Raw genomic sequence first — 13,195 nt, 5'->3', positions numbered from 1 at the left:
TTTACCTGGCTGTCATGCTGTTTCAATAGCTTTAGTGCCTTCTGAGTCTCCAATCTAAATTCATGCAGATCAAGAGTTTGGATTTCACTCATTGTCTGTTTTTGAGGTGGGCCTGATCGGAGCTTCCATTTTCATCTATGGGCAGTTGGACGTTAACATACCAGCTGTCAGTTTACACCTGGCTACTTCCAATCTGAGCTGGCAAAAACAAACAACGGTAGGGGGATCCCTTCCTCTCTAGCTGGCTAGATCGAAAATAAGTCGAGTGTAAACAGACAGTCGGTCCATGTACGTCTGACTGCCCATAGAGCTGAGTGGGCTGTGTCAATGTCCCCTATGAATAAGTTGAGCGGACAAGGACCTGGATCTGTCTACTGATCCCTGCGGAGCAAAACTGGATCCGGCCCATGTGAAAGGGGCCCAAGGGTTCATATCAATGGGTGTAATTTTAGTGCAAGTTATCTATAGGTTCATTGACTTAATGTTTTCTTTAAATATCAGTATAGATGTGGACGATTGAATGCTGCATGTGAGCAGTCTTTCCTTTTCAGTTTTTCAGATGCTGGATGTTCTATTTACGTGTGTTTTAGGTAACTCATATGGATGTCAAAGCAGAGGATATACTGCTGCTCAGTCATAATGGGGTTAATTTACTAAAACTGGAGAGTGCAAAATTTGGTGCAACTCTGCATAGAAACCAATCAGCTTCTAGTTTTTTTCTTTTTTGTAAAAGCTGAAGTTAGAGGCTGATTAGCTACCATGCAAAGCTGCACCAGATTTTGTACTCTCCAGCTTTAGTAATTCAACCCCACTCTGTCTGGCAACTTTTACATAGGGGCTGGTTTTAAAGTAGTAGAGTAGGAAATCTATAATCACCTGACTGGTTATGCAAGTGGAAAGAGCCACATTATCTCTGCACGGAGCTTTGCTTCTAGCAAATTAAAGGAGAAGAGTTATCCAAGGAAGCACAGGACTAGCAGGTTAAGTGCAGAGGGGCACACACAAGGGCCTCGGATAATAATTTTACTGCTAGCACAATCTTCTTCTAGTCGTAAACGAATGCAAGCAGAGCCCAGTTGCTGTAGTGCCATGAAAACATGCATTTGTATTAAAAGCATGTGTTGTGTTTTCCAGAAGGAGGTCAGCAATGGCGCCTGCCATAAAAGTTGCCTAACAGTGACAGCTCCGTACAGGCAATACATTAGATGCTTTTCGCTTCTGAACAGAAGACTGAAGGATCTGCTCACAGGAAGAGTCTTAAAATCGGTCTCTTAAAATGATCAAGAGCTAAAACATAATCGAGGCTGAAGCTGAAAAACTTCCAGCAACTGTGTGACTTCTGACAGTTGTTGCCTGTGCTCACAGCAGGAGTTTACTTCACCAATTAGCATGAACCCAGTGGTTGGGTGCTATTGAACAGTTGCCGAGCGCTTGTTTTCAAAGACTGTCTGCATGACCCCAAAATGGGGACCACAGACTGCTTTTACGGAATTGTTTTGGGCAGCCAATGAACCCTATTTGTCCAAATGCTCTTGGAAATCTTACCATTACATTAATATGAGATTGCAGGACATCAGATTCCAAAGCCATGGACATTAATATAGAGTTGGGCCCCTTCCTTGCAGCTAAAGGGCATCCACTCTTTTCCACTAGAAATGAAAGCATATCAGTCGGAATTTGTGACAAGTCAAAAGAAAATTTCCGTGGTTAGGCTCTGATGCTGGATAAGAAAACCTCGCTATCAATCTGCATTCCAGTTCATCCTAATTGTGTTAAATAGGTTTGAGGGCAGGGCTGTGCAGGCCACTGGAAATCCTCCACACCAAACTCATTAAACCGTGTCATTATGAAGTTGGCTCTGTGCACAAGGGCAAAGAAAGCTGGATCAGACCCTTCCCTAAACTGTTTTAAAAAAAAGTTTAGAAGCGCACATTTTCTAAAATGACTTAAAAGTAATTTTTTCTTCTTTAAAGTGGTTCTAAAGCCTAATTTTTTTTTTTTATTTTTACCTTAATGCATTCTATTCTATGCTTTAGGGTAAAAAAACCTTCTGTGTCACAGAATGCCCCCCCCAGACTCCTCTTATACATACTTGAGCCCATTCTCAATCCAGCACTGTGCATCAGAGCAGCGTCTCTCTTCGCTCTGTCCCTCCTAACTGGGCAGATTAATAGCAGCAGGAGACATTGGCTTTCGCTGCTGTCAATCAAATCCTATGACAAAAGAGCAGGGACAAGGGCCAAGCTGCCCTTCTCTGTATCAATGGCTCCTGCTGCTATCAGCAGACCAGGAAGAGGGGAAAGATAACCTGAAGGTGGGGAAAAGTGCTGGATCCATAAAGGAGTCAGACAGGTGAAAGGGAAGGGGGTAACAAGCAGTGAAGAGAATGCATTAAGGCAAAAAAAAAAAAAACCTTTAGTGTTTAGAGTCACTTTAACTGTAACCTTCCTCTGAACTCAGTAATTTAGAGGGGTGTCCACATAATTTTGACTATATAGTGTGCCATATCCAACGCCAAACTTATAGGACAGGTGTGCATCAAAAAACAGGACACAACACATTAGCAAAGTTTTAAAAAAAAGTCAGACCAAAAATAAACTGCACATTTATTTTTGCCACAACTATTCACCTGCAAAAAATATAAAGTTGACAATAGCAACTCTAGCCAAGTTTTCTGTAAAAAAACAAAAATCTTTATGCCTTTTTTCCCATGAGCCTCTGCTTTGGATGCAGGTTATGCCAACATACTACACCAAGATATCTATTGAAATAAAATGAACTACATGCACATAGATCAAACAGTACATCCAAATAGAAGATAAAAATAACTAAAAAGAATGAAAACGAAAAAAAAAAAAAAAAAAGAACCATGGTTAGTGCAAATTCCTCAAATTCATGACATGAAACAAATGGGGAAGATTGGAAACAGACTGGTTTTGTCTCTGTACCAATACTCATTCCCATTCAGGCTGACGGGACTCAAGGAATGAAATGATTTGTTTTTTTGTTTTTTTACCCCACAGAGCAACAGAGAAGGATGGATACTCAGCAAAATAAAAGTGAAAATAAAAACTGGGGAGTAAAAATAAAAGCAACAAGACCACGACAATGTTAGGAAGAAAGCGAGCGGTTATCGGGACATTAAAAATAATAAATAGAGAATAAAGATGATTGCAATTGAGGATAAGCTACAGATTCCTACTTACAAGATTTATAAGAAAGGAGAATTTGGATAAAAGATGCTGCAAGATAACAGAAATAAAATGGAAAGAAATCAAAAGGACAGAAGTAGTTACAAGAAAGTACTTTAAATTATGGTGTAAAGTTCAATTTAAATAAGGAACGCTTACTCTCATTTTTCCTTTAAAAGAATAAAAGAAAAAAAAAAAAGAAAAAGAAAAAAAAAAAAAAGAAAAATAATAATGATTGGGGTAGGGGGGGTGACAGTGACATGTGAGTTTGGGAAACACTAGGCACAACAATGGAAAATAAATCCACAAAAATGGAGGATGGCATCTACCTAATGGGTTATAACTGGTCTAATGAAATGAATTGGTCGCTTCCCAGCCATATCCATACCTGGTTGTCGACAAGCCAAGAAAATTCAGAGCAGAAAGACCATAACATGGAACAAAACCTAAAATATCTTCAGATGCTTTAAAGGACAACTGTCTGTATACACTAAACTCCTCTGACCCACACTCACTTCTTCTAAGCAAATCCTACCCTTATGCCTCGTACACACGCGTCGATAGTTGGCCGTGAATTTTTGGCCAACGTCCGATTGGCCGATTTTCGGCTTGTTAGTATGATGCTTTCGACAACCGACTCCGACTTTTCGGCCGAATAAAATCTGGTGTGCAGGCTATAAAATTTTTGTTGGCTGACAACACAAAGGCCGATTTTTCGTCAGTCAGTACAGATTTCGGCAGACAAAAATCTGATGAGCAAGACTGGGCATGCTCAGAGAAGAAAAAACACACGGAAAGTAAACCAGCACATGACATCACTTCTGAAGTAGATTTTTGTTGGCCGAAAAAATTCGTAAGCAGTCTAGGCACATTCCAACCAACAAAACACCACTCTGGACAAAAGACGGCCGATCGGTTGGCCGATAATCGTTGCGTGTGCACGAGGCATAACAACCTCCCACACACAGCTTATCTCTATAGCAGACACACAGCCTGGAGCACTGTTCGCTTCAATTTGGGCAGAAATCCTCTTTGGCAGCAGGTTAGCCTTTGCCATGAGACCTCAGACTTGTATAGGGTCATCCAGACACTGGAGCTGCATCCAGTGATGACCCCCCCATAGAAGTCTGCAAGATCACAGTGTATGTACCAGACCAGCCCCAGAGAGGATGTTTGCCCAAGATGGAGTACACAGCACTGCAGAATGTGGCTCTGCTACAGAGGTAAGTAAAGTACCTGGGGTGGGTTTTTAGCATAGATTTGTTTTAAAATTATGTGGGTTAGGGAAATTTAGTGCATAAAATACAGTTGTCCTTTAAACCTATGAATTATTCTTCATCTGGCCTGCGGCCAGTTTTTAGTGTTTATTATTGAAATTGGGGATTGATAATTGTCCAGGGCCCTAGGACACGTAGAGCTAGCCAATTTTAGTTGCAAAGTACTAATATGCAGGTTGCAGCTGCTGTAAGATCCAAAAAAAAGTTAAGACAATATAAATTTTAATCAGACCGTGTAGGAAGTGATTAATTCTTAGTGGCTGCTGGGGAAACGGGGTGTTTAAAAGAACTGTGCATAAGGCTTTAGTTGTGAGAAGGGAGGTCTTAAAGTGGTGTTCCACCCCCCTTCTTCAAAATTCAAAAGTCAGCAGCTACACATACAGCAGCTGCTGGCTTTTAATATTAGGACACTTACCTGTCCTGGAATCAAGCGATGTTGGCACCCCAACCGATGTTTCCATCTGCTGTCGGGTGCTGTGGCCACCTTTTCCGATAAGGTAACCCCCTACTGCACATTCTTACTGGCTGGCAGCAAGGGGAAGGAGGAGGGGGGCCGAACTGGTGACGTACCTCACTGCGGCGAGGTCCAACATAAGTGGGGACAGGGTACATGTCAAAAACATTTGGCACCTCTTTTTGGGGGGGGGGGGGGGGGGGGGGATTCAGATAAGCGGAGGTTCCACTTTTGGGTGGAACTTCGCTTTAAGAGAACCATTTTATATTGGGTTTGTATGGTTGGCGGGGGGGCAGTGTAAAGAAGCTGTTTTATTCTGCTGTTGGGTTGGTGTGAACTGCATATCAATGCTGCATTTTTTCTGGCACTCAACTTTTTGGAATAGACTCATAGATTTTAGGAAGATTGGTCGAAAGCCTGCAGTGAGGTTTTTACTAATGGATTCAACCAATTGTAAAGGACAAAGTAATCTATGTATAATACGACAACCTACTGAATTCAGTTTAAAAATGAACCACCCTTTTACCTGTATAATAGTACATTTGGTGGAACTAATCCATCACCTGACTAACACTATCATAATTAAAAGGTAAAAAAGTGTGACTAACTTCCCTAACCGCTTCCTCGGCAGTAATGCATTAGAAGTGTTTTTTCATCACAGAGACATTATAAACTGATATCAAGGTGGATGCATGTATTTGAGCAAGGTATGAATACATATATTTTAGGTAATAGTGCATGGATATAACTTAGAAGAGCAACACATGATTCATTTCATCTATGCAGGTAGGATGAATAAAATCACAGATGCATCTACGTCCATCCCTCCCTCACCTGCTCACTAGCAGTTTAATCTGCAGGCAGGAAGTATGGTAAATTCTAAAAAGGAGACAATGGCCAAAAAGGTACCAAAGGCTGGCATACCTGTCATACTACTGTCCCGATTGACCCCATTCTGCAGCTTGCATTGAACCAAGGCAGCATCAAACAGCCAGGAGGCAAACAGGTTCAAGATACTGTTGACTTTGGGCCTTGTCGGAGCTGGCAAGGGACGTGGCTCAGAGTTTGTTTGGTTTGGGCTGGACAACGGGGATGTGGAAGACGGCTGCTGTTGAACCTTTGTGCTGTGCGTTGTGTTTACCTGGAATAATCAAAAAAATAAGAAAAATTGTAAAGAACTGTCACCCACACAGAAAAATCACTGAAAAAAAAAAAAAAAAAAAAAAACCACTATATATATATATATATATATATATATATATATATATATATATATATATATATATATATATATATACACATATATACACACACACACACACACACACACACACAATACATAAATACATACACACACACACAATACATACATACATACACACACAACCATTAAAATTTTTGGGGTCACCCAGACAATTTCATGTTTTCCATGAAAACGCACACTTTTATTCATCAAATGAGTTGCAAAATGAATAGAAAATATAGTCAAGAAATTGCGAGGTTAGAAATGATTTTTATTTGAAATAATAATTTTGTCCTTCAAACTTTGCTTTCATCAAAGAATTCTCCATTTGCAGCAATTACAGCCTTGCATACCTTTGGCATTCTAGATGTCAATTTGTTGAGGTAATCTGAAGAAATTTCACCCCATGCTTCCTGAAGTACCTCCCACAAGTTTGATTGGCTTGATGGGCACTTCTTACATTCCATAGCTGCTCCCACAACAGCTCAATAGGGTTGAGATCTGGTGACTGCGCTGGCCACTCCATTACAGACAGAATACCAGCTGACTGCTTCTTCCCTATATAGTTCTTGCATAGTTTGGAGGTGTGCTTTGGGTCATTGTCCTGTTGTAGGAGGAAATTGGCTCCAATCAAGCGCTGTCCACAGGGTATGGCATGGCGTTGCAAAATGGAGCGATAGCCTTCCTTATTCAAAATCCCTTTTACCTTGTACAAATCTCTCACTTTACCAGCACCAAAGCAAGCAGCCCCAGACCATCACATTACCTCCACCATGCTTGACAGATGGCGTCAGGCACTCCTCCAGCATCTGATCACTTTTTCTGTATCTCACAAATGTTCTTCCGTGTGATCCAAACACCTCAAACTTAGATTCGTCTGTCCATGACACTTTTTCCCAATCTTCCTCTGTCCAATTTCTGTTCTTTTGCCCATCCTAATCTTTTCCTTTTATTGCCCAGTCTAAGATATGGCTTTTTCTTTGCCACTCTGCCTAGAAGGACAGCATCCCGGAGTCACCTCTTCACTGTGGACTTTGAGACTGGCGTTTTGCGGGTACCATTTAATGAAGCTGCCAGTTGAGGACCTCACAGTGTCTATTTCTTAAACTTAAGACTTGTTTACTTGTCCTCATGCTTAGTTGTGCACCAGAGTCTCCCACTTCTTTTTCTATTCTGGTTAGAGCCCATATGTGCTGTTCTCTGAAGGGAGTAGTACACACCGTTGTAGGAAATTTTCATTGTCTTGGCAATTTCTCGCATGGAATAGAATAGCCTTCATTTCTCAGAAAAAGAATAGTTCTCTTTTTCTGGCCATTTTGAGAGTATAAATCGAACCCACAAATGCTGATGCTTCAGATACTCAGCTCAATGGAAGGCCAGTTTTATAGCTTCTCTAATCGGCACAACAGTTTTCAGCTGTGCCAACATAAACTGCACAAGGGTTTTGTGATCATCAATTAGCTTTTTAACACAATTAGCTAAACACAATGTACCATTAGAACACAGGAGTGATGGTTGCTGGAAATGGTCCTCTGTACACCCAAGTAGATATTCCATTAAAAATCAGCCGTTTCCAGCTAGAATAGTCATTTACCACATTAACAATGTCTAGACTGTATTTTTGATTAAATGATTAAATTTAATATCTTCATTGAAAACAACAGTGCTTTTCTGTCAAAAATAAGGACATTTCTAAGTGACCCCAAACTTTTGAACGGTAGTATATATATATATATATATATATATATATATATATATATATATACACACACACACACACACACACACACACACACACACACACACACACACACACACACACAGTATCTCAAAAAAACTGAATTTTTGTAAAATCTTACCTGTAAAATTCCTTTCTCCGAGTCCTCCGACAGTCGCCACCTCCTCTAAGTCATCACTGTTGGGTATGGTCTTCCCATCCGCAGGAATAGCTAGGCATATAGACTTAGTCCAAAGACAAAAGGCATTAGCATATACACACCCATGGGGGCTGTCCCATCTGGTCAATACCCCCCCTGCATCACCACTCCCAACTCAGTTTGGTAGCATAGCCGTAGGTAATAAAAACCCCAAAAGAGGGGCGGGGGCAGCGACTGTCAGAGGACTCAGAGAAAGGAATTTTACAGGTAAGATTTTACAAAAATTCAGTTTTCTCTTACGTCCTCCGACAGTCGCCGCCTCCTCTAAGTCATCACTGTTGGGATGTCCCAAAGCAGTATAGACATGAGGGGTGGGAGACGCAACCGTAGAAGAGGCAACGCAGTACCCACATCAGAGAAAGGAATCTTACATGCACCGTAAGAGAACCAACTGGGCAACAGAAAAAAACAATGCTCAACAGGAGCAACAGCCCAGGAAAGCAAATGCCAACAGCCAGGGACCCAGAAAAAAATTCAAGGGTCCATCATGGCACTGCCGCACTGAGAAAACTTTGCGGCCAAAAGAAGCATCAGCTGATGCCAGAACATCTACTTTGTAGAATTTGGAAAAGGTGTGCACCGACGACCAAGTCGCCGCCTTGCACACCTGGGCCACCGAGGCCCGATGCCAATAGGCACAGGATGCACTCAAAGACATGGTAGAGTGCGCCTTAACAGGGAAGGGCGGAACCCTTTCCTTCAAGGCGTAAGCCTGCTCAATGGTCTGTCTGATCCATTTGGCAATAGTTGCTGCGGACGCAGCCATGCCCTTCCGAGATCCCTCAGGAAGGACAAAGAGGGAATCCCTCTTCCGAAAGGATTCCGTAGACGACAGGTAAACCCTGATCACCCTGACAACATCCAAGGAATGCAAGGCAATCTCCTTTGGATGTTTAGGCTTCGTACAAAGCGAAGGCAGGACAATGTCCTCATTAAGGTGAAATTCAGAGATCACCTTGGGAAGGAAGGATGGGGGTGGTCTCAAAACCACCTTATCCTTGTGAATTATCAAGTAAGGGGAGCGGCAAGACAACGCCGCCAGCTCCGACACTCTGCGAGCCGAAGTGATCGCCACCAGAAAAGCAACCTTTTTCGACAGCAGAGGCAACGATATCTCCCTGATGTTTTCAAAGGGAGCACGCTGTAACGCGGACAGAACCAAGTTCAAGTCCCATGGAGGTAAAGGCTCCTTCCTGGGAGGAGCCAAATGTCGCACACCTTGAATGAAGGTGCGCACCAAGGAATGAGACGCCACAGGGCGTTGGAAAAGGACAGCCAGTGCAGACACCTGGCCCTTTATCGTGGCCAGCGCCAGGCGCTGATCCACTCCAGACTGAAGGAAAGCCAAGATTCTCGACACCGAGTAAGAACGAGGGGAGAACCCCCTGGACTCACACCAGGCGAAATAGGCTTTCCAGGTACGGTAATAGATCTTACCAGAGGAGGATTTCCTAGCCTTGATTAGGGTAGGGATAACCTCAGGGGATAGACCCTTGTCCTTCAAGACATGGGTCTCAACAGCCAGGCCGTTAAAGCCAGCGACTGTAAAGCAGGATGGAAGATCGGACCTTGAGACAGGAGATCTTCCCGCAGAGGCAGACACCACGGAGGCGCCAATGCCAGGTGAACAACGTCGGCGTACCAGGACCGGCGAGGCCAGTCCGGCGCCACCAGAATCACCATGTGCGGTCCCGAGACCAATCTGCGAAGGAACCGGGATAGTAACTGAATCGGAGGAAAGGCGTACATCAGACGATACTGATGCCAAGGGGCCACCAACGCATCCGAGGCGTCCGCCCACGGATCGCGCGTTCTTGCCACAAAACTTTCCACCTTTCGATTTAGCCATGATGCGAACAGATCCACGTCTGGGGATCCCCACCTTGCACACAGCATCTGAAAGACCTCCGGGTGTAGGGACCATTCCCCCTGGTCCAGGGTCTGGCGGCTCAGATAGTCGGCCTGCCAATTTTCCACACCCGGAATATGAACTGCTGAGATCGCCGGGACATGAATCTCGGCCCAAGACAGAATGTCGGTCACCTCCCGGGCCGCTCGAGCACTCCTGGTGCCCCCCTGGTGGTTGATGTAAGCCACCGCGGTAGCATTGTCCGTCTGTACGCGAACAGGCAGGCCCCGGAGACGGTCCGACCACTGGAAGAGACAGTTTTATCGCTCGTAATTCCAGCACATTTATCGGAAGGGAGGACTCCTCCGACCAAGTGCCCTGGGCAGACAGGTTGCCCAGGACTCCACCCCAGCCCGACAGGTTGGCGTCTGTGGTAACCACCGTCCACACCAATGGACGGAAGGACTTGCCTTCCGCCACAGACGGGGACTGGATCCACCATAGAAGAGCCAATCTGGTCTGGTGACTCAAGGAGACATCCAGATCCAAAGACTGAGGTAGTCTGTCCCACCTGGCCAGGATCTCCGTCTGAAGAGCCCGCGCGTGGAACTGGGCAAAGGGAATCGCCTCGAAGGCCGACACCATCAACCCCAGGCCCCGCATGCAGGTCCTGAGTGACGAGGACGGATTGTCCCTGAGGGACCTGAGTTCGTCCCGCAAAGTCCGGAGCTTGTCCTCCGGCAAGAACACCTTTGCCTGAGCAGAGTCCAGAACCATCCCCAGATAGGGAAGGCGAAGCGATGGAGACAACGCCGATTTCTGAACTTTGATGGTTCATCCAAACTCCTGGAGCGTCTGTACCGTGATTGACAGATCGCGCACAAGGTCCTGGCTGGCACGCGATCTCAGAAGCAGATCGTCCAGGTACCCCAGGACCGCAATGCCCTGGGCCCGCAGCAGGCCCAGAACCGGCGCCAACACCTTGGTAAACACCCTTGGTGCCGAAGCGAGACTGAAAGGTAACGCCACAAACTGGTAGTGGTCCTCTGCGATAGCAAACCGAAGGTACCGCTGATGACCCTCGAAAATGGGGATGTGCAGGTACGCATCCTTCAGATCCATCGAAGCCAGGAATTCTCCTGGACTCAAGGAGGCCACAACCGAACGGAGAGACTCCATTCGAAACTTCCGAACACGCACGAAGCAGTTCAGCGCTTTCAGGTCCAGGATAGGACGCACTTTGCCCTCCTTCCTGGGCACAGTGAACAGATTTGAATAACCCCCCGAAACCTGTCCCGATGAGGCACCGGGACAATCACTCCCTGAGCAAGCAGGTCCTGCACCGCTTGATGCAAGTCCTGCAGACGCCCCGGAAGCAGATGGAGATTGGAGGGAAAGAATCTGTCCGCCGGCCGGGAAAGGAATTTGATCTTGTAACCTGATCGAACGATTTCCTGAACCCACCTGTCCGATATCCGGAGCAGCCAAGGTTGGAGGAAACCGCGCAAACGTTCCCCCACCCCTGAAACGGGTGAGGGCGCCCCTTCAGGCAGAGGCGGATTGTCCCGCCGAGCCGGCATTGCCCGCCTTCTGCTTACCCACCCAGGGCTTCTTCTGGTTGCCCTGAGCCTTGAAGGGCTTGCCCTTGGATTGGTTCCGAAAGGCACGAAAGGACCCCTGATTGGATCTAGGCGCAGAACCCCGCTTGCCTCGGAAAGACTTGTTCTTCGGGTTCTGGGGCAGCATAGTGCCAGGGTGTCCAACGCCTCGCCAAAAAGGCGAGAGCCAGCACTGGGAAAATCAGCAACAGTTTTCCTTGAGGACTGGTCGGCCGACCAGCTCTTCAGCCATATCAGTCGCCGGTTAAGCACCACGACACTAGAGAGGCGAGCCACCAAGGGGGGCCTCATTTAAGGCTGCATCACACAAATACATGACTCCTTGGTGGATCTGATCCACCATTTCCAGCCGGGCAGGCGGCACATCATCAGACACGAGATTGCTCCTAAGCATCTTAGTCCAATCAGCCACCGCCTGAGCCACCAGAACGGACGCGAAAACGGGTTTGAGCAGCGAACCCGCCACCGTATAGGAATGGCGGGCTAGAGACTCCAACCGCCGGTCCGTGGGATCCCGGAAAACCGGGGTATCCTAAGTAGGAACCAAGGTAGCCTTGTTCAACACGGCCACAGTGTGATCCACCTGTGGAGGCACACACCATCGTGATTCCGTAGCCGGTGCAAAAGGATAAAGCAATTTGAACAGACTAGGTACCAGGAATGGACGTTTTAACGTGCGCCACATTTCATTAACAGTGTAATGGAATTCCGCTGGGCAGGGAAAAACCTGCGCAGACTTGCGGGTCCTGTGTGTCCCAAATGAGGACACAACGCCCGGAGGACAGGGCTCATCGTCTAAATGCAAGGTTTCTTTAACAGAAACAATTAACTCATCCATGGTCGCCCGTTCTTCAGGCGACCCTGGGGAGGATGTATCAACACCTTCCATTTCAGCCTCCCCCTCAGACCCCGAGGGGGTCCAAGGATGAGCGGGACCCTGAAAAGGGCACGCTCTCAGTAGCAGCAGCCATATCCCCATCTGAATCAGAGGAGAGAGACAACCTGGGCCTCTTTCTCGCAGCCCGTTCAGACATCAGCATTTCCATATTTGCCACCAAAGTCGCTACTACAGCAGCCAGATCGGGTTGCAGCAGAGCCACAGGAGAACCGGGGCCCCCCACTAAAGCTGGAGGAAACTTGCTTTCCTGAGAATCCATGGCTCAAGTTATCAGAACAAACTACAGTGCAAAAACGGTGTACTGTCCCCTTTAAGAGCGCTGCGGTGTGCGCAGCCCACCGCTACTGCTACAGTGATGAAAGACCCCCAAAGGAGAAAAGAAACTGAGCCAGAAGCGATATACAGAGGGAAATTGAGAGTGATACCCTGCAGAGCCCGCAGAGCGTTGCTACCAGTGTCCTTGCTGCTGATGGAAAGGAAGTGCTGCTGGAGAGGGCTGGACTATATGCCAGACCCCGGGAAAATGGCTGCCCCATAGGAATGCATTGGAGGCTACGCCAAAATGGCCGCCGACATGCGGCCGGACCGATCGTTCTACCGCCCACAAAATGGCGGCGGATGGCGCCAAAATGACATGCTTGATCGCCCCAGAGGAGCTATACATGTGTGCCCATAGTAAAGATGGCGGATCGCGCGATGCACCGCTGCGGTCGCCACACAAACGTCT

At 46.3% G+C, this 13,195-nt stretch overlaps 1 protein-coding gene across 5 annotated transcripts in view; it reads right to left on the bottom strand.

Annotated features, from left to right (window-relative positions):
* The window catches only part of RALGAPB (Ral GTPase activating protein non-catalytic subunit beta), a 185,213-nt gene that overhangs the window by 87,966 nt on the left and 84,052 nt on the right, over nucleotides 1-13,195 (bottom strand). For 3 of the 5 annotated variants that reach the window (XM_082271892.1, XM_082271893.1, XM_082271894.1), the window contains exon 9: nucleotides 5,847-6,063. In XM_082271892.1, the coding sequence (XP_082128018.1) occupies nucleotides 5,847-6,063 (217 nt within the window). Of the gene's footprint in view, nucleotides 1-3,206; nucleotides 3,243-5,846; nucleotides 6,064-13,195 lie in introns of all 5 variants that reach the window. The other 2 variants (XM_082271891.1, XM_082271895.1) reach the window with 1 other exon arrangement.

This window comes from Pelophylax lessonae, assembly GCF_965119305.1.
Source record: "Pelophylax lessonae genome assembly, chromosome: 11".
NCBI classification, from domain to species: Eukaryota; Metazoa; Chordata; class Amphibia; order Anura; family Ranidae; genus Pelophylax; species Pelophylax lessonae.
Note: the sequence above shows the minus strand (reverse complement) of the source record. Positions and strands in the feature narration are given on the sequence as shown.